This window comes from Pezoporus wallicus, unplaced genomic scaffold (assembly GCF_028554395.1).
Source record: "Pezoporus wallicus isolate ANWC-B61680 ecotype Strahan unplaced genomic scaffold, APGP_CSIRO_Pwel_v1 contig_1876, whole genome shotgun sequence".
Classification (NCBI taxonomy): Eukaryota; Metazoa; Chordata; class Aves; order Psittaciformes; family Psittacidae; genus Pezoporus; species Pezoporus wallicus.
In genome coordinates, this window is record NW_026638337.1 from 1,662,602 (window position 1) to 1,686,871 (window position 24,270).

Consider the following 24,270-nt stretch of genomic DNA (forward strand, 5'->3'; position numbering starts at 1 on the left):
ATCCTCAGAAGTGGGAGAACACAAGCCAGTGCTGAACGCGTTCAGTCGCCTGTGCTGCCCATGTGTATTGGTCATACCAGAAAGGGAATCACCAAAACTCTTACGAGGAGTGTAGCTATCTACAGGACACCAGATACAGATGGGGCTTTTTTTCTTCCTTCCCTCTTCCCCTCCCTGACTGTGATGGAGTCCACCCCACCACAAAGGCAGGCAAGGATTCCAAGCAGCTGTAGCCAAACAACTGCCCTGCACCAATGACCCTGTGCATCACGCTCACTCCATCAACTCCACTTTTTTCAAATACATTATCACAAGAGAAAAACTGTAGGGAGTTTAATAAGATTTATTTCCCCTAAAGAAAATCTGATCTGCTCTAAGTTGATCACCACACAAGCCAAAGAAATAATTTCCAGTTTCCAGTAAACCCAGTAACAGCTGGCATGGCATCACACTCTTCCTCTCAGAGGCACATGCAGTATCAACTTCAGCTTGGTTAAAAGGTGGGTGGCCTCAGGCATACCGCAGGGACATGCCACAGGGACACGCCACCACCAAACTACAACACTGAAGCTTTTGGGTCTGAAGTTTGCAAATACCACCTAAAGAGTGTTCACAGATCAGGAGGCAGCTTATCTCCCTGGATGTGGCACACCAAGACTAGCTGAAGCAAGTGGGAAAAAACAGTGGTAGGAAAGAAGATACATAAACTTGAAAACTCAAAGATACCCAAGGGGGTTTAAAGTAAACTTAAACTGGCAACACCCTACTAAAGAGATGAAACACCTTTTGTCCATACAAGAGCAGCGTGAGATTTTTAGAATTACTTTAATTTTAAGCAATCTGGAAGGTCAGTATTCAGTAACTGAAAATACAGGCATTCAGATTTCTCTCTCAATAAACAGAAGTAGGAAGAAAATATTAACCCTTAAGTGACATTTTCTTGAAATCAAACTAATTTGCCTGCTGCCAGTGGGACATCAGGTAAGTCTGAAGCTGTAGCTATGGCCAGCATGAATTAACTTCCTTCTCTCTGGGACATTTTGTATAACATTCTGCTGGTAGAAGGGCAGCACATTTCCAACCAAGGAAAGTAAAAATCACACAAGTACATAAGAAATGCATTAAAAAAGTGCAGCTGGTACATTTCGCCAATAGTACAACCTTAATTTAGAGCTACAAACATCTTTAATTTAGAGCTACAAACATCTTTAGCTGCTTACACTTATATGCAGGATTTGTTTGAGTGGAGAGTGGGGACACATCAGCAATTCAGAGCACAGTGGAGCTTCAGCATGACTGCAGTTGGGTACCAGCTCTTCAGCTGATGCACATCAAAAAGGGCGCAGGGAAAGAGGGAGAAGAGGAGGTGAATGAACAGATGAATCAATATTCTGGATCTGGAGGCTGTGTAAATGGGAAATACTGTTTTTGGCTAGTACACACAACCTAAGTTTCCTTACTTCCCCTCTTCTCATTGATCTTTTCTCATCTTTTTTCACCATGAGGTTATAGCTGTCTTTTCTATCACTCGCTCTCACTACAAAGTAATTTCCAGCCTTATGCAGGTCTCAGTTGACAAAGGTTGCTCTTTCTGATTAATTAACTAGGTGTAATTCCATTTGTCCTTTCACCTCCCTCCATTCTCTATTGCCTGTCTCACCTACTTTACTTGCTATTTCCACAAGCACTCATGATTTTTCATGGGATTAAATTCATCACCTAACTAGTTTAGCTCACCCTGCACATGTAAGAATTTCCAGCTTTCCTGATATCTGTGTAGGCCTTACATAGACATTTCCATAAGCAAAATTTTAGATTTTATTGTCAGGGGTTCATTCATTTCTGCTACCCATCTCCCCCTGGAAATCAATACTCATGTTACTGGGACAATTTCCTCAGTAACAGAATTGCTGTTAGTAAGGTTACTGTTCTAGCTGAGGAATGAACACTGCTTAATTTTGAGGGGAAAACCACAATATTAAAGAAAAAAAAAAAGAGGAAGCAACTGCTTCAGGCTTAAATCATAAGAATTTAAGTAAAAAATGGCAAAAGCAATACTACTAACAGAAATATCAAATCACTCATTACCAGTGCTTATAAGGCTTATCAATCTACCACAAACCATATGCACCTCACCTCCAATGTGTCTGAACCAGATCTATAGTGAATTTTCTCCTTATTTCTATAGTCCCAAATAAGTCTAGTTGAAGGGAACCACTAAGCCTAGTTTTAGGAGAAAAAGTGGTAAGTTGTGCACCTCTGGGTGAAAGAATAGGAGTTACTGATGAAAACATTCCACCTGAGGTTGTAAACAGACTGGGGTGTGATTATGACTGGCAGGATAAAAAGCAGAAGTAGGGTAAGACACATAACAGGCACCTTTCCCTGCAGGTAGGCATCACTACCAGTTCGTGTACCAGCTGATGTGGCAACATCTTGGATCCCGATACAAGTGAATTAAATACCAGAGTCTGAAGCTCACACCTCATGCTGACAGACATCTCCTTTCTGCTTACAGGTTTCTTATCTCAATCTTTTTGTACTACACTCAAGGATGTACTAAGAAGGTATAAATCCCAAAGGGCTTCAGAAAGTGACCCTATGGCACACACAACAGAGTTATCTCAATTTTGACTTTTCACACGTGGACAGAGAGATTGCTGTCAGGGGGCTGTGGAGAAGGTGGCCAAAGATTCATGCCAAGAATCTACAGTGTTTTTCTTCCTTCCAGGTTACTCCTCACGTTTAAAATTTTCAGTGGCCAACTGAAGTCCTTCCATGGTGCAATCAAAGTGAGAAGTTTCTGAAAGAAAAAATAGCAGATTCTGCTGAAATACCACAACAGCACAGACTGCAGAAAGACTTCAATGGTTGCAAATCTGACTGAGAAGAGTTCACCTGTCTGATACTTTTAAAAGTCTTTCTCATACTCAGTTGTTGGTTATTTCTTTAAAAAGTTAAAAGAATGGAGAGGAAGCAGGTGATGGAAAGCAAAAGGAAAATAAATGCAAGAATGGAAATGAAAACTTGGATGTCAAAACTAGACAGTAAGGATGTAGCAATCTCAAGGCTGAAAAATAAAGAGAAGAGTAACAGTGGATTTTTTTTCCTCTACATGTCACAAACATTATATAATTAATAGCTTTTCAACTGATACCACTATAGCATAGCTACATCCTATAATTGTTTTGTTGTGTTGCAAGTCTTTCCCCTTACATTTACTTGGGACCTCACAGGCCTCCAAGTTATGCAGTTCATGGGAGCCACCAGCAGAGCCTGATGGTTACTCTTGTCTGAGAGCTCCAGAAACACCATTCTGGGCAGCTCTCACCCACCCTGGTAGTTGTACTGTCTGCTTAAGTAAACTGTAGGCCGGGTTTTCCTGGTGAGCACTGTGAAAGGCAGGTGAGGTTTTCTGGTCACAATTCTGTGCACTTTTTCATGTCCTTTTTTTTTCATTTTTTTAATTAGTGGCTAAATGTCAAAGGATAGAGAAACTATTTTTTTATTATCATTGTATCAAAGTAGCAACTAGAAGAGATTTGGCCATGGGATGGTTGGTGACAGCCAACATATCTTCACTAAGGGCAAATCACGCCTGACCAATTTGGTGGGGGCAGAGCAGTTGATGTTGTCTGCCTGGACTTGTACAAAGCATTCAACACTGTCCCACATGACATCCTTGCCAAAAGACTGTCCTTCCTGTCCCAGCTGTATGTTCCTGCTCCTTTGCATGTGTCCTGCTGATCACACGGCTCAAGGAAAAGTTGTTTCAACTCACTGGTCCAGGCTGAAAACTTTCTGGATGCCTCTATGCACTGGATGATTGAGCTGAACTGCCTCAGCCTGGCTGCTGAAGCATCACGTCCAGCTAAGGGAAGTGATGGGAATAGCACAGCCAGGGAAAGGAGGAGCAGTAATACATGTCATGAAGAGATTCATTTCATCAAAACCACAGCCTGATCGGGCTGTTGTGGAGGAAGTCTTCCTGCAGGGAGTTACTGACTGCTACACTTCACAAAGAAACATACCAACAGTTATTCTGCAGTAGTCCTGCAGATAAATGATTAAACTGACACTGGGTTTTGTCTTCTTATTCTGCATTTGTACAGCACCTGGCACTCATGAGTCCTTCTCTAAGGAGAACTGGCAGTCACCGAAATAATGCTGTTTTCACTGAGCTCAGCGTTTTTTAACCCTGGATTTCTTGCTTAATCTCCAGAACAAATGCTGATGTGCTGTCAATGAAACTACAAGGAGCTCTCACAACAACTTGAGGTCAACCTTGTGTTTTCACAGAGGAACACCAACACTGTTCATTCTGCCATTTAAATAAAACCACCCTTACAGAACATGAATACAGAAGCATGATCATCTGACTAACAGATTAAGTTACACTTGGCCAGTACTGCTTAGTTTATTTTCCAATCTAAAGGGACTGAAGTGATCATACCAGGTCTGCATTTATTTTCCATGACTTTAAAAGCTTTTGGAAGGAATGCCTCAGCTTTTTTACTTTTCCTCCCCCCAGACATTTGATGAAATCAAATCCATTTCAACATTTATAGTTGTTCACTGGAGCAGTTTTACAGCCTCTCTGGGACATCATTCTTGGCAAGTCTGCTTTATCAGCAACCAGAAGAGAATGATTTTGTGGTGAGGAAATACAACCTTATCCCTCGAAAGCAGGGGCACTATTGGCCAGAAAAGCACACCTTCCTTTTACAGCAATTACACATGCAGACTTCAGAGGACTGCTAGAATACCCACCTGGGGTCTGGCCAAGGGTTTGCATCACCTGGTATCCTGTGCCTGACAGTAAGCATGAGTCAACTGAAAACCCTAAGAAATGTGTTTTGCTTTTTGAATATTTCTTTTTAATTTTTCTAATTAAAAAATCCTAATATTTATCATAGAATCACAGACTGGTTTGGGTTGGGAGGGACCTTAAGGATCACCTAGTTCAAACCCCTCTGCCACGGGCAGGGACACCTTCCACTAGACCAAGTTGCTCAAAGCCCCATTCAGCGTGGCCTTGAGCACTCCTAGGGATGGGGCAGCCACAGCTTCTCTGGGGAACGTTTGTATAAGCTTAAAACCAGTCTTTCATCTGAAGGCATGATCACACGATACGTGGTCCCTGGTATCAGGGCTGACTGCACATCTGCAGCAGCAGCACCCCGTCTGCTACCTGGTCCCAGAGCTTCAGCGCTGAGTTGGACCATGCAGAGTCTTATCTAAATTTGCCAGCCCAGAAGAAAACAATCCATTTGTTTCCTCTGGTGTTAACAAGTGAAATTGTAGCCTTCATGCCAGCCAGGAAGTGCCGGAGCTGAAAACTGGCACAGGGCTGGGAGGAGGGGTACCTCCCACTCCACTGTCTGTGGCAGTGAGCCATCACAACAGCTTGGCCTGAGGCAAAACCACAGCTCCAGAGCAGCCTAAAACTATCCAGGCTCTGGTGTCTCATCCTCTTTCTCCAACAGCCTTCAGGACTTTCCCTGACTCATTTCAGATGGTGAACTAAAAAAACAAAAACCCAAAGCAATCCCAAACACCCCCCCCAAAACCCCTGACTAACTTTTCATCCCAACACAGAGCCCTAGCCAGTTTAGCACTCCCAAGTCAAAGGCTTTGCTGAGCACCAAAGCTGCTGCAAGGAGGTTGGGACCAGGGCAATCAACCCTTACACAGGCTTCATCTGCCAGCAGGGACTTCCAGGTTAGTCACCCCATCTCAGCACAGATCTTCATTGCCAAGGCCTTCTGCACAGAGCATGCAGTGCCTTCTTTTAAAAAGAAAAAAAAATAAAAATGACTGGGAGTCCTTTTTCGTGGCAAAGTACACATTGCTTTAATTCTAGGTTCCCTAGGGCTAACATAAGCCAGTCCAGTAGAGTATTAGACTGCAACGTCATTTTACAAACTGGGATTTAACGACGCTTCATTACAGAGCAGCAGTCAGCGGCTGGCTCACAAATGCACAGGACACACTAAGACAGCACACAAAGGAAAGAATTTCCAGGTTAATCACAGTTTTCCTCAGGGAATTGAACAGAGCTCTCTGAGCTTGTTTCTTTAGCATACAAACATTTTAATAAACCTGGATAATTCTGGGTAGTAACTTTGGTTACAAATCCACACTGCGACAGCCAGTGAGTATCACAAGCAAAATCCTTGCCTGTGGAGCATTCACATCTGCATTATTACAAATGAGTAACTTTCAATAATTTGTGGCTGAAACAGGACAAAGCATTTGGTGAAAATATTTTTTTATTTGCTTACCAAATACTTTAGTGCTTGATTATGTAAAATACTGCTACCAGATGTTCTTGATGTTGTTAATGATCTGTGCTGACAGCACCTTGTGAGATTAGTGCTGTTGGTACTGTGCGGTTCAGAGACTCCCCTCACCTTCCTACATCGGTAGTTGGTACAGGCTAATCAGCAAGTGACCTCCAATGTCATTTTTGTCATCAATGATATAAAAACACGTATAATCAAATCAACCCCCAGTCAAGAGGTTTCAATTCCATCCCAAACTATTCAACTACTTTACTTCTGTCATGAGCCTCCACCCTGAAAATTAAGAAGCCTTCTAAAACGTCAACTTCTGCTTTTGTAACTGTCCCAGCACAGAACATATCTGTGACTCCTCCTCCAGCCACTGACTCATGCTCAGGTCAGGCACAGGACACCGGGAGACAGACCCCTGGCCAGACCTCACGTGGATGAGCTTCCAGCAGTCCTGTGGTGTCTGCATGGGAATAAGTTAAGCCTCAGGATTTCTTTTTTTTCTGGCTCAATCTGACCACAGTGCAAGTTATTCTGTTTCCACATACCTCAGTCTGCTTGTTTTAAAACTGGAGATTAATCCATTTGCCACTTGGAACAAACCACCAATGAAAAGTTAAGCTAGCATTTTCCTGCTGGATCCAAAAGACCTTCCTTCCTATCACGATCTACCTAGAATATCTCCCATAAGCAAACTGGAGAAATTTTGCCAAGTTTTCAAAAATTCGCAAGCCAAGCATGAACACAATTGCAATACTTTCCAATACTCAGTAGTGCACTTTGTCATACCAAATGAAAACATCCATGAAAAATTAAGACTTCAATATATGGAGTCCTATTGCGACCTCCTGCTGCTGATTCCCAGCTGAAATGCAGAACTGTCATAACTTGGTGAAATACTGTTTTATTGCTCATACAGTGCTCTTCACAGGTAGACCCTTTATGGAGTCAGCACTGCTTACTACATTGAAGAGTTGAGAAAAATAGGACTGAGATGACATGACTCACAGCAGATTGCCACAGTAACCAAACTGGGAATACAGCCCAGATCTTAGGCATCCTAGACTGCTGCTTTCACTTCACCAGGCAGGTTTTAGATTCTGGAGAAAAAATGCCTTTCTTAACAATGCTGCCTTCTCTTTTCCCCATTCAGGCTTAAAACAAACCTCAAGAACCAAAACAACCCTCAACCCTAACTTGAAGAAAAAAATCAACTAAGCTGGATGAGACTAAAGACATCTTAAAATTATAACAAACAATGTTCTTTAGTCAAATATAATACACGAATGAAACACATTCACCAGGGGGATTGATTACCTTTTCCATCATGCAGAATTTAATATAGTCAGTCATGGCTGATGAGACACGGCATCCAGAGAGCCAGTGCCAGTGCAGGCCACAGTGTTCTCCTCTATCATCCCTTGAAACAGTTCCACTACTTCAAGTGCTTCAGAAGAGTCTTGATTCTCTTGGTGATTTTTGTGTGTATCTTCAAGACCAATAAAATCATCTGAAAAATAAACCACTTATAAACTGCAGCCAAAGACACCTGAAATTATCTTACGTAGTCTGGCATTTATAACATGTCAGGATAGAGTATTTCTAGAACAAACTTTCATTTAATCAGAATGTTCTTGATTTTCCCTTCTAAATGGCCTACAAAATAAACTAAATCCTTCAGGTTTGTCTCTGATGCAGGGGGAGACCGAGAGCAAATGTGTGTGTGTTTTCCTACTCTTACGTTTCTTCTCAGCTCCTGAAGAGCATCCTTTTCTCTTTTGTAAGAAAAAAACCCAACTCCCGTCCTATTTTAGACAGGAAATCCTATCAGCTTCTATGGAACTACTACTGTGTATTTCTAATCTCATATTATGGAATTTGTGAAATTATACTACACTAATATGGAAGTCATGGAAAATGACAAGCAGCAACCTTATCCCATAACGTCCACACTGCAGGAATTAATGCAAGCAGAAGTCCAAAGCTTCCCATGTATCCTGATACCTCATGCTGCTTAAGTGCATGACCTCCGAACTGGGGAGCAGCTCTGTGGAAAGGGAACTGGGGGTCCTGGTGGACATGAAGCTCAGTATGAGTGAACAGTGTGCTGCTGTGGAATAGCCAATAGGATGCTGGGTTACATCAAGGGCATCTGCAGCAACGATGCTGTTATCCCACTTCACTCTTCTTCTCAGACCACACCTGGAATAATGTGTTCAGCCTTGGTCCCCACTATATAAAAAAAGATGCGGACAGGTGGGTCCAGATTGGAGCCACAAAGATGATCAACAGACTGGGAAGCCACATGCGGAAAGGCTGAGAGAACTGGGTTTGTTCAGCCTTGAGAAAAGAAGGCTCAGGGGAGACCTGATCACCATGTTCCAGCATTTAAAGGGTGGCTACAAAGAAGACAGAGACTCTCATTTTACAAGGAGTCACATGGAATAGACAAGGGATAATGGATACAAAGTTAGTGCAGGGAGATTCCAATTGAACACAAGAGAAAAATTTTCCACAATCAGGACAATCAATCATTGGAATAATCTCCCATGGGAACCACTGGATTCCCCAGTGTTGGACACTTTTAAGATTCAACTGGGCAGTGTGCTGGGCCATTTTGTCTAGACAGTTCTTTTGCCCAGAAAGGTTGGACCAGAGGATCCTTAAGGTCCCTGCCAACATGGGATTCTATGATTATCAAGCTGACAATTTTTAGTGATCATTTAATTTAATTAAGTCAAAGATGCTCAACCTTTTAGAGAAATAAAATCTTTCTTTAAGACTTCTTCATGCAAAATATCCTTCTGATCTGGAACAGGTAAACTTGAGCTAAGTATTGGATTAATTCCATATGAGAAACTTGAAAAGCCAAAGAATTTCAGCTCTTGCAACACAGCGACCACAGCTCTGCTATACTATGTGCACAATTAATGGAGGCACAAATTCATTTGTCACGTCCTAAAGCTTTTGCACAAAGCAGAGTGTTATGACTCATTTGTGCTGAAAACCTTCAATATGCTTCAGCATTAACTATTCTCTCTTCTGAACAAGAAGTATTTTATACAGTTCTTGTACCACAGAATACACTTACCAGCCAAAGCGTTTCTATTCTGCAATCCGCTTGTTTTCTGTTTTTCCTAAAATAGATAATAATAATCCAGAGAAAAGAAGAAAGTATGTGACAAGAGAATTTGTTATTTTGGGGAAGAACAGGGTTCGTGCTCTATTTTATAATTACTATTTCATTGTATTTACAGGATTTTCCTCATTTCCACTACCAGACATTACCGTGCTCCATAAATAAAAACAAACCTTCACAAAGCAACAGTCACAGTGGGGAGAAAAGTAATTTGTAAGTTTCCACTTTCTACCTAGAAGAGTACATAAAACATCCACCTTCTCATTGCTGGTATTAAAAACCCACAAAGCAAATTTACTAGCAAAGAACATCATCTTGCTTATGAACCGAAGAATTCCTCTTTACACCTGGAATATTGGAAAGCTTTCAAAAATCTCCCAAAATTCGTACCTCCACAGAGGTCTTCCACAGTAAATAGATCATCTTTGAAACTTTCCAGTCAAGAGGAACTATATAATCATCTGGCAACAAGGATTCTGCAGGAGAAAATATTTTGTGCAGTTGAGTGTTCAGATCTCTTCATAGCCAAAATATATCACTGAATTACAAGTTTTGCACACATTATATATATAGACTTAAAAAAAACCCACCACCGGTATTTAAATGGGCCAGCAGCAAACTCAAAATTTAGGTTTTGTAGAATCTAAGGCCAGTGCACAGGAGGGGTAGGAGGGGAAAGGAGATTTGGGTTTGGTTTCTTTTTTCAGGCAAAGACTTTCCTACCATACTTCCATTTCCCTGATATACTCCCTCAAAACTGGGTGCAAACAAGAAAAATCAATAGCTTTCAGCCCACAAATTAAACAAATGCAACTTAAGTAACAACCTTTACATTTTAAAATGTTGAATTATAGGAATTTGTACAATATCACAACATTCTAAAATGTTCTAATGCTGTTTAAAAAGCTGAAAAGAGATTCTTTGTAGGAAAACAGTCTAAAATATATTTTATATGAGAATGATACAAGCAAGTCAGTAACTAAATCTTTCATTTCTAAATAACTAAAAATGTTTACCAAAAATTTTCCTTCCAAAATAATAATAATAATAAAAAAAAATTACTGCAATTGCCAGTGTTGTAAAATACTGTAGTTTAAATGTGTACATGGATAAATAATAGATAACAGGCCACAGAAAAGAACTTTTGAACCTGTAGGAAAATTATAGTCAAACCAGAATGCGGACAAACTTCTGCAGACAGCAGGCATATTTTTGATGAAAAAAGCCCCAGCGAACACCTGGCAGGGCTTCAGAGAGATGCTGGGGTGGGTTTGTACTTCTTGAACATTATTTCCAAAGGAAACTCACCTAAACACCAAAGAATGTCACCTGTTACTGACCTGGAGGAGAACAACATTTGGTTCACTAACCTACCAAGCGTTGCCTGTTCAACTCCCCCTTCAGAAGATCCATGTTTTCAAGTCATGGGCAACTCCCTCTAAGATGATGAAATTTAAGATCACGGCTATGAAGACTCACCAAGTTTGGAGGAGAAAAATGTTTTGTATGTAACAGTAGAGGACATGAGTGGAACTCCTGTGCTCTGTTGAAGTAGAGCTCTACAGGTCAAGCTTTTTGGTGTGTGGTGCCAGGTTTAGATAAAGCAGCTTTGCAGGTCCTTTGGGCACCAAGCTGAATAATGCTGCCAGTGGTTTACATCACTATTCTGCAGGTAGCATTGCCACCAATTTTTACAATAAAAACAAGGAATCCTGAGGTCAGTTTGGGCAGATAAACAGGCAGAAGTCACCTGCCACCTAAAAAATGCTTATATGAAACTACATGCTTAACTTTAACTGAAACCAATAGGTGTAAAGGTCTATGTGCTGAAAAAAAAAACCCAAAACAGTCTGGTTTTTAATCCTATTTGTTGGCCAAATCAAAGTTACTGTTTCTCCACTGACTAAATTTGGAAGCTTGCAGAACTTCATGCACAGGAAATCCATGTCTTAGTGTGATTTCCAAATAAATGGCTGTTCTTGTTGCTGGCTACAGCTCTGTAGGCTTACATTAGCCTGTAGTAAAAGTTGGAAATCACTGTTGCCACACACAACTCCTTTGACGACTGATTGCCATTTTTCTTAAGTGCTAACAATGATTAAATGAAAGTGTAAAAGTATGACAATTGGAGCTCTGGAAGGCAAGTATATAACACTGTGGCACTTAATAATGCAAAAATGATCAGAGGGGTGGAGCACCTCTCCTATGAGGAAAGGGTGAGAGAGTTTGGGCTGTTCATCCCAGAGAAGAGAAGACTCCAGGGAGACTTATTGCAGCCTTTCAGGTCTTAAAAGGGGTCTTTAAGAAAGATGGCGAGAGGCTTTTAACAGAGCTTGTTGTGATAGGACAAGGGATCAAGATTTTAAACTAAAACTTCACTAAATAAAGAAAATGGAATATTGTCATATTAACCAGGTGTAATATAAACCATGCCACCTCTGTATTAGAGCACAGATTTTGTACCATGTTTTCATTTAGTTCTGTGATCAAGACAGTAAAGTCTTACACAGTAGGGTGTATTAAGAAGAGCTTCATTCTTTAAAGTAGTAAGGTTTCGTAACTAAAAAGACTGCAAATACAAAGCCAAACCAAACAGCACCTTGAGAGAGAATGAATTTTACATTTAAAAAACCCCAAATAATCACCAAGGCAGCAATAACTCCTTTCCATAGGATTAATATTTGATTAATTGGTACCTAAAATAAAGTATTTAATCATGGGGGGGTTTGTTTGTTTTCTGGTTTTCCAGGAGTGTTTTGGTTTTCGTTTGTGGGTTTTGGGGGGTTGTGGGTTTTTTGGGTTGAGTTTTTTTGTTTTGTTTTGGTTTTTCACATAGGAGTAGTAAGAATAGTATTACCCAGTGGAAGACCTGGAGAACCAAAGAGCTGCACAAGCTGAAAAGCAAATCCTAATGATAAGGGAAGTCCCAGAAAATTATATGCCGTATTCACATGTTGATTATCTTTGAGTTGTGAGGCCTCTGCTGGCTCAGTGTCATCTGCTTCCTGCATGTTTTCACTGCAGCTTGCCAGCATACTGGAATCTTCGGAACATTCAGAAACAACTTTCACAGACGACAAAATATCTGGTCGGCTATTTGTAACCTCTGAAGAAACTTGTTCGCTTTCGCCCTCTGTTTTATCAACTACCTCCTGTTGCTGAAGAGCTCTAGCTTGTTCCTTCTTCATCCCGGAAACCACACAAACTCTGCAGGAATATTTTGGCATAGGAGAAGACTGTCCCAAATGAATGCAAGAAATACCATGTAACAGAACATCTGAGTCGGAAGTAGGCATGGAATAGGTTGCCTTGGTGCCACTGAAAGCTGCAGAATATTCCTGCAATGCATGGTCCTGTTCACATTCTTCTCTGTGGTCCTTGCATAGAAAGCTCTTTTTCCCCACTTCCAGAACACTTTTCTGGGGAACATTATCTTTTATTGGGACTTCCTTCCCTCCATCTGTACTACCATCAATCTGTCTTGGTAGATTGAACTTTGGTGCCAAGTTGACAATTCTTCTGTGTCTTTTTCTCTTTGATGTCATTTGTACAGCATCATTTCTTGGAATATCTACTTCACTTGAACACTGAATGAAGGTGGCCCTGGCTCCCACCAGGGAATGAAAGTGCACTTCACCAGCTGCAAGTGCTGACAGACCATTACTTACTACATTATCAGCCTCCTCAGTTACTGTTACCCGACGGTTTTCCTTCACCAATCCTTCATTTGACCAACGGCATTTTAGCTGTTTTGAACTGTTCATATGAGTCTGTTTAGGTTTTCTCATTTTTGGGAGCCTTTGTTCACCTACAGATTTATTCTCAGACCAAGAAGAGAGAGAAACTTGTGTATCAAAGCCCAGCTGCAATTCCTCAGTAGGTAACTGGAAATTAATTGGAAAAAAAGCCTGGGCATTAGAGCTGTTCTCTTCTGCTTTTACTGCACATGTGTCCTCTGTGTTATTACCAGGCACATTATCATGTATATTTGAATTGTAACACTGAAAGATTTCTTTCCCTTCACCACTTAAACTTAACAGCTTAGCTTCCATGTCAGGTTCAGGTGTACTTTGATATGATCTGAGTTTGTTTTCTTTGCTTAACAGTAGGATGTTACAGTCTTCAGAGACACCTTCTGTTTCCTGGATAGAATTTTTCTCATTGCTTATTTTTAGGAAACTGCTCCTGCAAAGATTTTCTATGTTTGTTTCCTCATTATCTACTGCATTTTTTGATAGGTTATCAGTAGAAAAAGGTTTTAGATCTATTAGAAGTGAACTGTCGCTTTCCACAGGCAATTCATTTTTCAGTGTGCTGCTGGTCATTGTTGAGACCTCAGACACAGATATGGGAAACCCTTCTCTTAAAACCCCTGCAGCTTCTTTCAGGCTTTCATCATCACCATTAGGCTGTTCTTCAGAAACTGTTACTGAATCCTCTGGACCTTCACTGAATATACACAATGATTTGCTGTCTTCTTCTTCCAGATAATCCTCTTCACTTCCTGATGTGTCCTGGTCATCTGGAACTGGATGATGAGCTGCTCCACCTAACATTTTCTTTGTGATTTCTGTAGGATTACCTTTAATTTTTTTGTTTTTTCGCTTTCCCCTCTGCTTTGCTTTTGTAGACAGGTGCCCATGGTTTTTCTTTAAAATGGTCTCCCTATGTGAAAATAACAATAATAAAAAATTTTTAAAAAGCAAAATAAATGTCAGTAATAACACATTGTGTCCAATTTGAAGAATAGGTACTTTATGTTAATATGACGATCAAACACAGAACATCTGCTTTTTAAAATAAATCAAATCTCAAATAAAACTTTCTATTTATTACATAAATGTACACCCTACAATTCAGAACACTCCTGAACATTTTGAAACAATTTAAAAACATAGCTGCCATCTCATTAACTTAGCTTTACAAAAGTATCACAAATCACTGCAAGACCAAACAACATGTTTCTGGATGTCTTTTGTGGTGTTTGAGTAAGGGATACCAAAGAGCAACTGCTATTCTGAAATTCCATTAAATGCCATGCTGAGCAGAAGGGTACTAAATGAGGATGTAGTAAGCAAATTTCATCCATTAAGATTCAGTTGACTATACTTATCTAATTTGGACTCAAATACAAAACATACTAACCAAAAATTTGAATAATGGAAGGGTACAGTGACTACAGTAACAGGTATTTACTGCTCAGAATATTATGTGTCACTGCATACGTATTTGGAAAAAATATTTCATATTTTACTGGCAATAATACTGTACTGAAGATTTAACACAGTTTTAGGCAGTTATTTACAATTAGTTTTGCATGTCTCTTCAGAACATCGGATTTTTCTCTGCATTTCTCATCAAATTGAACAGATAGCAGCCCTAATGGTGACCTCCCTGAAATCTTGGCGTTAGCCCACCAGCCAGCTAACCCTGAAATGAGCACATGTAAGAAAAACCTAGTGCAAAAAATCTAACTTCTCCCTATAAAACTCTCCAGAAAGAAATGGGATTTTCAAAGCTAAGCTTGACTGCAAATCTTCATATCAAAAATCTCCTTCTTTTATGTAATTCTCTGTTTTTCTGTAACCCTTTGTTCAGGATGGTCCTTCACACAATACACTAAAGCAAACAAAGCAGCAGCTACAAGAATTATAACATTGAAAGTGGGTTAGAAGAGAAAATTCTCTGGTTTTAAGAAGCATAAAACCCCTTATCAGCAAAGTAGAAAATGTCACATTTTTAGTTGTTTTTAATGGAGTGGGGAATAAAACATCAGACTTGTGCACCAATTCCATGAATACTTTAGTATTGTACCTAGGGGCCCTTGTGCTGTTGTGCAACAACCCCACAGAAAAGACAACCAAATTTTACTCAGGTCAGCACTAGAAAGGAATGGGCTTGCTCTTCCAGTCTTGGTATCATTATTGTAGCTACACTCTTCCTTATCACTCACTTCTCACAGGCGTGAATTTGCGCTGCTACTGACGGATGTGAACTTGTCTAATACTCAAGCATGTTTCTGGTGCCTAACTCCTGACACATCTGACAACACCTTCAGTACAATGCTGACAGAACCTCTTAGGCTAGGAAGCCACACCAAAAGGTATTGTAGAACTCAGGACATTCATTTCCTCTCCTTCCCATTAATTCTGAACCAGTAAGGAAAACCACACTGGATAGGATTCACTTCAGAATGCAAGAACAGCAGACATACATCCACCAAATAATGGGAGAAGAACCACCCAGATAATCCAGAGAAATTAACCGTTATTATTGCATTGAAATTGTTGCATGTCAAAATATAATGAATGCATATGTTGGTCCAGGTTGATTATGTAGTGAGATTCAACAGTTCATAATAAATATAACAGTCATGTCATTTCTTTGGTTTGGAGACATGGACGTTTTACAGCAATTCAGCAAAATTTGTTTTCTAAAGGTCTGGAACTCTTAAAGACGGGACTAAAGCATAAAAGGAAAGTGATGAGCAGAATAAGAAAATTTGTTATTCTTCACTTTTCTAGGCAACATCTACTTTCCAACTGCTTCTAGGAAAATACTACCCCAAAGAAACACTGTAATGAACCATGATGGCATAGCTAAAAATTTCCTTCTTGGGGTATGCCCAGTTTCATATTAAGGTTCGTGCATTTAATAAAGCAATTTTTCCACTAGTTTTCTTTATTTTGCTCATAGTTCCTCCTCTTTTAGGCCACCTACATGCTTTTTGAGGATTTTTCCTTATTGTAAAACCATAGGCACACAAACACTGAGAAAATTCAAGAACCAGCATGGAGATAGACTTTTCTTTACAGGGGCATTTGCTAGTGAGTTGTTTTTAAACGCATACAACACAGGCAAATGGGTCAAGAAGAAAAGTACCAGTTTCAGTAAAAAGGTAAATTTTGCTATATATTTTAAAAAATGAAAATTAAAAAAGAAGTTATTAATAAACAGGTCTGAAAAACATATAATATTATTTTTATTAATGTAGGAATTCCCTTTCTGTACAACACTTTTGTTTTTCTCAGCCTACTATTCAGACAATATTAAAAGCTTTTTGCCATAACTCTGTTACATGTGAGTTCAAAGTTGTAACCTACTGCTCAAAATAGCACTGTCCAGCTTGATTAAGAGTCAGTGCTCAGATGACACTCTTTACTGGAGAAACAAATGCACTTTCACAATTACTGAGGGGGAACATGCAAAGTAAATAATCTAAAGGTAGTAGTCACATTTTGCTGGAAAATGGCAAAACCAGAACAGAGTTATTTATTTGTAGTTGTACAAACTTTAGCTCTGACATACATCACGGCTAATGTATGCTTCTATCAAAAAATGCCTGCAGTCATTGCCATAATGAAATACAGAAAAGAATCATGGAATCATTTAGGTTGGAAAGAAGTTAGAGATAACCGAGTCCAACTGCTAATGTAGCACTGCCAAGTCCACCACAAAACCATGTCCCTAAACCCCACATCTACATGTCTTTTAAGTACCTCCAGGGATGGTGACTCAACCACTATTCCAGTGCTTGACAACCCTTTCGGTGAAGAAATTTTCCTAATATCCAATTCCTAATATCCAAGCAATACAGAGGAACTAACACATATAAAAAGCAATTCTGTATGACATTTAGCAACGAGGTACATACTCTTTCAGAAATACATGTCATCATTAATCTCTGAAGTCTCTGGAGTGGGTTTTCAACAGCAAAATTATAGTAGAGCTGCCTACATAAAACAGTTTTTACTGGGATAGACTTCACTTTTTCCACCTTGTAAGTCCAAGTGCATTGCTGAATGCTTTGTGACCTAACTTCAGCAACGAGCAAAAAATGAAGTTACAATTTTGGAGTAACAAAAAAAGTCATGGTGCCAGCCTTTTTGTTACATATCTTGGTTTTAATACTGAAATGAGTGATAAAGACCAGTTCCTCAAAACCAAATAAAATATTGCTACTAGGTGATCAAGAAAATTGAAAAAAGAACAAAAAAAAAAAACCCAAAAAACTTCAAACCCAAACCATTATATGCAAAATAACTTGTCAGCATTACTTGGTTTCCTGAAAAGTGAAATTCCATTAGACAGCTGAGCATCCAGCTTAGCAGTTTATTGCTCCTGAAGGAACAGTCCTTGTCACCTTTCTTGATTTTATTCCAGATATTCCTCTTGCACTTCCATTATCTGTCTTTTGCTGGCTCTACCACCTTCTTGTGGTGGATTTATCTGCCTGAGCCAGCACCAAAAGAAAGCAAGTACATGTTATTGTTGTTGAGATGATTTAACTTACCAGAGCAATAAGCAGAATGTCTAGCTAAGACAAAGGAAGTGGTGGGTAGGACTGAGGTGACTGCTTTCAAAAGCAACATATTAGGGTTGCCTCACAGCCCATTTTAAGGAAACTCACTATAAGTGACCTGTAAGAATATTACAGTGTTCTAAATTAATGCTCCCTATTCCAAGTATCCTACTAATTAGATTTGATCTGAAGTAACCCAGTATTTATTATTCTTTTGCCTCCCAACAGCATTGCCAGTAGTGGTGAGATTTAAGTACTGCCTTACGAAATAGGCTAATTCTCACAACATTTGAAGAGCTACTCCAATCTTTATCATTTCTACAGGACTGATGTCTACACAGCTCCTTGCAATGTATAATGAGCCACCAGACTGCTGCTCTGTTACAGGCCAGACACAAGAGACACTGATCTAGAGAGGAGACAGAGAATACATACAGTTGGTTTGATCAGAGCATGCCTTTAGATGCTGTTCATTTAATGAACAATGTGGCAAAGTGCAGCCACTTTACTTTTCAAAATAAAAAAATCAAAACCAAAAAAACCCCATGCCCAAGTAAAACACTCAACAAAACCCCCCACCAAAATCCCCAAGTTGCTGAGGTGTTTGTAACAGCAATTCAGTTTCAAGTGACGGTCCGTTCATTCCACAAGAAGTTTCAGGTGGTTCATGGAAGTCATAAATGTCTTTTGACTGAAAGATCCAATCTCCTATTTCAGCTCCTTAGTCATACAATATGCTGGTTGACACTAAGGAAATAAATCCTGAATATACTGACTGATACATGTGTACATACTCACTGAATATGCTTGTGGCCAGTACCAAACGTCTACTTCCTGAACAAGTGAAACAACTCAAAATCTGCTTTCAACCTCTTGTAGGTGCCACAAATCTCTCTTGCCTGACACAGTCCAAAATTCTAACCAGAAAAAACAAGTAGAATAAAAAAGTAAAAAAACAGCACTAAAGGTACTGATGGATGCCGACAGAAAAAACACCATTTTCTGTTTTACTGCATTTCTTTGCACCATTAAGTATTGCTCAGTATTAAAAAGCAGGTTAAGGAGGAAAAGAAGAAAAAAGGACAAAGTGAAATGCTACAATTGATCTGAATCCAACCTGAGGGGATGTACTTACAATACAGAGAAGAAACTGCAGGTTTATCATCAGCTTTCTCACCTGTGAAGGCTCACAGAATCAATTCTCATTTAAGTTCTCTCCATCAGTGTTTAGTCTTGAAGAGATCGTGATGGACACACATGCCAGTGTTATGCACTGGAAGTACAGCATAACTCGTCAAGTTTGATATCAGTTCTACTACTTAGATGATACCAGCTCAAGCATGAAGACAACCTGATTGAAATTAATCCAGGCTAGACATGAAATATGCAACTTTGAGAAGCAGTGTGGAGAAATAGGAACTATAGTCTAACTTGCACTAATCAATAAAGGTTGTTATGATCTGCTCTGCAGCAATGCTCCATAATTTTCTATTGATATAAAGACATTTATAGATGAGATTTTAAGGAACACTTTCAAAAAATCCCAGGATAGAAGAATTCCATCTTCCCAGACAATTATCAGTCTCAGTTTTTCACTAACTACAGCACTACTGCATATGTGGATATGAGGCAAAGGATATGAATTAAAGTGGTCTAAATCAACAAAAAATCGGGAGAAAAGACGTGTAATTAAGTATCCACCAAAGCACAGACCATAATTCTGGGAGCAAAAGTACAACTTCCAAAAAAACAAGAGGCTGCTGCAAACTTAATGAGGCTAAGAAAAAAAAAGGAACATGGGAAAATGGATGGTATGACAGAAAAATTGTACTTTCAGCAGAACAAGAAAAACATTCAAAAGGATAGCGGCGGGGGGGGGGGAAGAAGGGAGGGGAAGAGAAATACACAGATTCAGTTTTTAAATCAGCATAAGGTGCAGCTCTCCACACAAGTTTATAGTTAAGGAAGAAAAGAAAACAGGGAGATGGATTCAGAGTTACGAAGACAATTGTAATTGAGCACAAAGCACTCACATCAGACAGATGTGAAAGATGCAATTCAAGAATAAGCGGAAAACGGGGAAAGTTAAAGAGGAAAACAGTAAATAAAACAGTATCAGTAGCTATTTAAGTAACCAGCATCTAACTTAGATGATAACAATTTTGAAATTTAAATACTTGTAACCACAGACAATGTTGCTTTTCAGAACATCTGCTCCAGGTATTGCACTCATTCTCAAATGCTATATGAAACAGAGATGCACAGCATTCAATTATAACATGCATTCTCCGGAGGGTATTACATCTTTTCAACACATCTCAGTCACACTTTGTCATACTGGTATCCAGCTTTTACTTACTATCACTGTGTATTACTCCTTGGCATTGACTCGTTTCCCTTTTAAACATCTTTCACCACAAGGACTAAAGATTCGCAAGTGACACAATGAATTATCCCCTAAAGATTATTACTTTTTACAAAACAGGCCTGCATTATTCCTTGAGTGTTGGAGATGAACAGCTGCAGAAAACTGTCTTTCAATTCTGATATATAGCATCAACAGAATTCTGTCTTTGGACAGAAAATAAAGGACTACTTTAGATAAGCACTAACAAATGCCAGAATTTTCGAAGTCTGGGAAGACAATACAACTTAACAACAGACAAGTGGTAACAGACACTGTCTGAGGGAGAAAAAGGGGCATCAGCTAAAGGCATTGTCAGGAGCTTGTAAGCAACTGTTCCAATATAGCTATGAAACAAAATAAACAAAACAAACAAAACAAACAGTACAGCCAGTTTTGCTGTAACAGTTAATGCCAGAAACTTAGTGCCCACTTGAGAGTAAGAAGAGAATCACGTCCTGCTGTATTAACTCCAGCCTGCATCTGACACCCTGAAACCAGGCAGCAATTCTGTTAGTGATTTTGAAGTCTTCTCTGATAACTCTTCTGATATTCTGGACACTGCTCGCACTATATTCATTAGAATAGAATAATTTATGTCAGAGAGAGCCTCTAGATATCACATGGTCCAGCCCCTGATCAAAGCAATACCAACTGAGATCTCATTCCTCAGCACCTTACCCAGGCAAGCTCTGAATACTCCAACGATGGAGAATACACAACCTCATATCTGATTGGAATTTCCTGTGTTGCAACCTCTACCCATTGCTTCTTATCTAAGAGGAGCCTGGCTCCATCTTCATCCTCTCCCACTAGGTAGGTGAAGACAGCATTAAAGCTGTCTTAGTTTCTCTTCTTTAGGCTGAACAATCTGTTTCTCCCAGTTTCTCCTTGTGTATCAGGTGCTCCAAAGCCCTGACCACCCTCTGCTCAACTCACTCCAATATGTCACATCTTCCACATACCAGCGAGCTCAAAGCTTGACACTTTCAAAGGCAACACAAACTAATGAGGCAATACACAAACTTATTTAATCTATTTACAAGCTCAGTTCCCTACAGAGCAGCAGAAAAGTTAAATCATAGTTAAGTATCTTGCTCCTCAAGACTTAGGGCCAAAAAGGGCAGCATTATGAACTTAATCTAAGTATTCATTATTAGAAACAAGAACTCAGTCTAGACTGCTGGAACAAAACAGAATGAAACACCGCTTTGGATCTTCTATACATAGAAGAATGTATAGAAGAATACACATACACAGAGAATTCCATTTATACTCCTATATATAATGCAATTTTGCTGCACAGCCGTAAGTACAGTCTTCTAACTGCAGTTTTCATAAAGTGAAAATAGTTTTAAAATGCTACCAGGTATACCTCGCTGAATATTTAGTGATATACTGAACAGCTGCAAAGAGCTGCAGATGAAGCTCAAACATGTATACCTGTCTTGCTTCAGGTAAGAGATGTGATATCTACTTATGCTCTCAAGACCCCTGTGAAGCAGTATATTCACCTTATCAGCAATACAGGAGAATTGTTGGGAAAAACACTAAATGGGGAGAAAGTAATATAGTTAATCCACTCTTAAGTCAGGTTCATGAGCTTTCAGAAACTCTTCATGGTTAAGAGAAAGATGTGGGATAAGCTGTTCAGTAATTTTTTACAGATTACTACAATCTATAGTATAGATTACTAAAAGCCACAGCTGATGAAGAAATAAAAAAAAAATAGAAGTATAATGAATAAAGTAACAGCCAAACTGCATTATAGGCCCATGACTAAGACTTGTTTGTAAATGATACAATAAACCCCTTCCGAATAAACAAATGTTTATTCAGTCAGCTAAAGCAGCACTTCTTGTCTGTTAGTCATTTAAGAGATTAAACAGCATCCACTAAAGAATTTGTGCTTTTTTAAATCCATAGTTAAACAACATGCAGGCATACAAAACATTTTTCTACTATGTTTCCATAAAGTCTGAGAATACCTGAGAGTTAGTATCAGGAAAATACTTTAGAAGGACAAGCAGGATGACCCACACTATTATAAAGCAGTTGCCCGCCCTAATATCAGTTTCATGGACCACAAAGGAAAAACTGAATTTGATTAACAACCCAAAAAATAAAAATATTTAACATCACTAAAAAGACTGCAAGTACAACAAAAAAATACTCTCTGGATACGATATTCTGACTTGGTATAAGATGGCATTGCTACAACAGAATATATGTATCAGTATGGTGTACACGAAATGGTCAAGGACTGCCTGCCAGCCTGAGAAATGAAGCAGCAGCATTATCAGCTCAAAGGAAACTGCAAAGACCCATTCCAGGTGCAATACTTCAATGTTTTTATTATTCTTTAGCTAGAATGACATTGACAGGCTATCTCAAGCTAAAAACACCACTTGCTGTTTCTCTGTTACTACAGAAATAAGTTAGACAAATTTGCAATGATCTGGCCTTGACAAACCGTATTTCTCACTACTTTATCTTTGAAATATTTAAATGACCAGCTGTGCTTTCACATATTTTTCTGTGAACTCTAAAAAAGACAATTAACAACTAAATTCAAGCAATGAGCCTATTAAAAAAATAAATCCCAAATTAATTGACATACAAGTAGGAAATTATCACACCTAGGAGATTATTACTAAAGAGCTTTAATCTCTGCTCTTGCTTTTATTTCAAAAGGGTGAGAGCACAGAACACTGAAAAGAGAAAGGACCACTGCAGAAACACTGAAGTGAAATATTTCCACATCTCATCTATGTATGTGAAACATCTGATCACTTTTAAATTGAGTGCACTTAATTTCAAATTCATGAACTGCATTTCAACACTATGTCTTCTTATTGCTCTCTACTGGGAACTGTAATACATATCCCTGTTCTTTTGCAGGGAAAACTCTCAATTCTCAACATGGACCTTGGCAGCTCATCTTCACCATGTACCAACAAAGGGAAAACATTTCTCCCCAAAACCTCAGCTGCTAGGAGGAAGCAGCAGTTAAAACTACAGGTAACACACATCAACATAAAAATATTAAAGTATTTATTTTTCTAATCCACTAAAAATGAATCCAATTGTCCAGCTCAAAGAAGAAAATACTGACACAGTCTAAAGTCCATCAGGGAAGACAGACACAAACCACCCAAACATAAATGTTATGGAACTCATCGCAGCCTAGTTTTCAGTTCTATTAGCAGAGAAACACTCCACTCTGCAGAAGGTTTCAAGAGATAGATTACAAAAGATAAAATATTGGTTTTCCTCTTAAAAGACAAAAAGCTTAAGAAAAATTATGCAGTATGGTAAGCTAGATTAAATGAACCTAAAGAGGACATATGCACAAGAACAGAATTCCTCATAGGACCTCATTTAACATCACACATTAAAAAGTTTATACAAAAAAGTGTCACATTATGTTGTCATAATTTAATCCCAGCCAGCAACTAAACCCCATACAGCTGCTCACTCACTAATCCCTGGGTCCAATGTGGGACAGAATCAGAAAATTCAAAGTGAGAAAACTCAAGGGTTGAGATAAAGACAGTTTAATAGGTAAAGCAAAAGCCATGCACAAGCAAAGCAAAGCAATGAATTAATTCACCACTTCTCATCGGCAGGCAGATGTCTCCATCTCCAGACAGCAGGGCTCCATCGCTTGTAGCGGTTACTTCGGAAGACAAATGCCATCACGCCAAACATGCCTCGTTTCCCCTTCTTCCTTCCTCTTCCCCCTGGTTTATATGCTGAGCATGACACCACATAGTATGGGCTATCACTTGGGTCGGCTCTCCTGGCTGTGTCCCCTCCCAACTCCTTGTGCACCCCCAGCCCACTCACTGGTGGGGTAGTGTGAAGAGCAGAAAAGGCCTTGGCTGCGTGTAAGCACTGCTCAGGAAAAATGAAAACATCCCTGAATTATCAGCACTGTTTCCAGCACAAATCCAAAACATAGCCCATACCAGCTACTGTGAAGAAAATTAACTCTATCGCAGCCAAACCCAACACTATAGTTCTTCTGCGGTTTGGTGCTGGAGTGGTAGGGTTTTTTAGGTTGTTTTGTTATTTTTTTTAAACTTTGCTTGTTTCCTTTTTTTTTTTCTCCTTGTTTTTCCTTTCCAAA

At 39.3% G+C, this 24,270-nt stretch overlaps 1 protein-coding gene across 1 annotated transcript; it reads right to left on the minus strand.

The window, feature by feature from the left end:
- Positions 1-1,989: 1,989 nt before the first annotated feature.
- LOC130599720 (uncharacterized) lies at positions 1,990-24,185 on the minus strand. Its single transcript, XM_057410419.1, has 6 exons — positions 23,752-24,185; positions 12,290-14,097; positions 9,823-9,908; positions 9,385-9,430; positions 7,611-7,803; positions 1,990-2,803 (listed from the first exon to the last, which is right to left on the minus strand). The coding sequence occupies exons 1-5, from the start codon at positions 23,847-23,849 to the stop codon at positions 7,643-7,645; spliced, it is 2,199 nt and encodes a 732-aa protein (XP_057266402.1). The 5' UTR covers positions 23,850-24,185; the 3' UTR covers positions 1,990-2,803; positions 7,611-7,642.
- Positions 24,186-24,270: the final 85 nt, after the last annotated feature.

Coding starts and splice junctions, on each gene's coding strand:
- LOC130599720 (XM_057410419.1), bottom strand. CDS start 23,849: ATGTTTGGCGTGATGGCATTTGTCTTCCGAAGTAACCGCTACAAGCGA. Junction 14,098..23,751: donor CTGCCTGCCGATGAGAAGTG/GTGAATTAATTC, acceptor ATTTTCACATAG/GGAGACCATTTTAAAGAAAA. Junction 9,431..9,822: donor TGTGGAAGACCTCTGTGGAG/GTACGAATTTTG, acceptor TATCTATTTTAG/GAAAAACAGAAAACAAGCGG.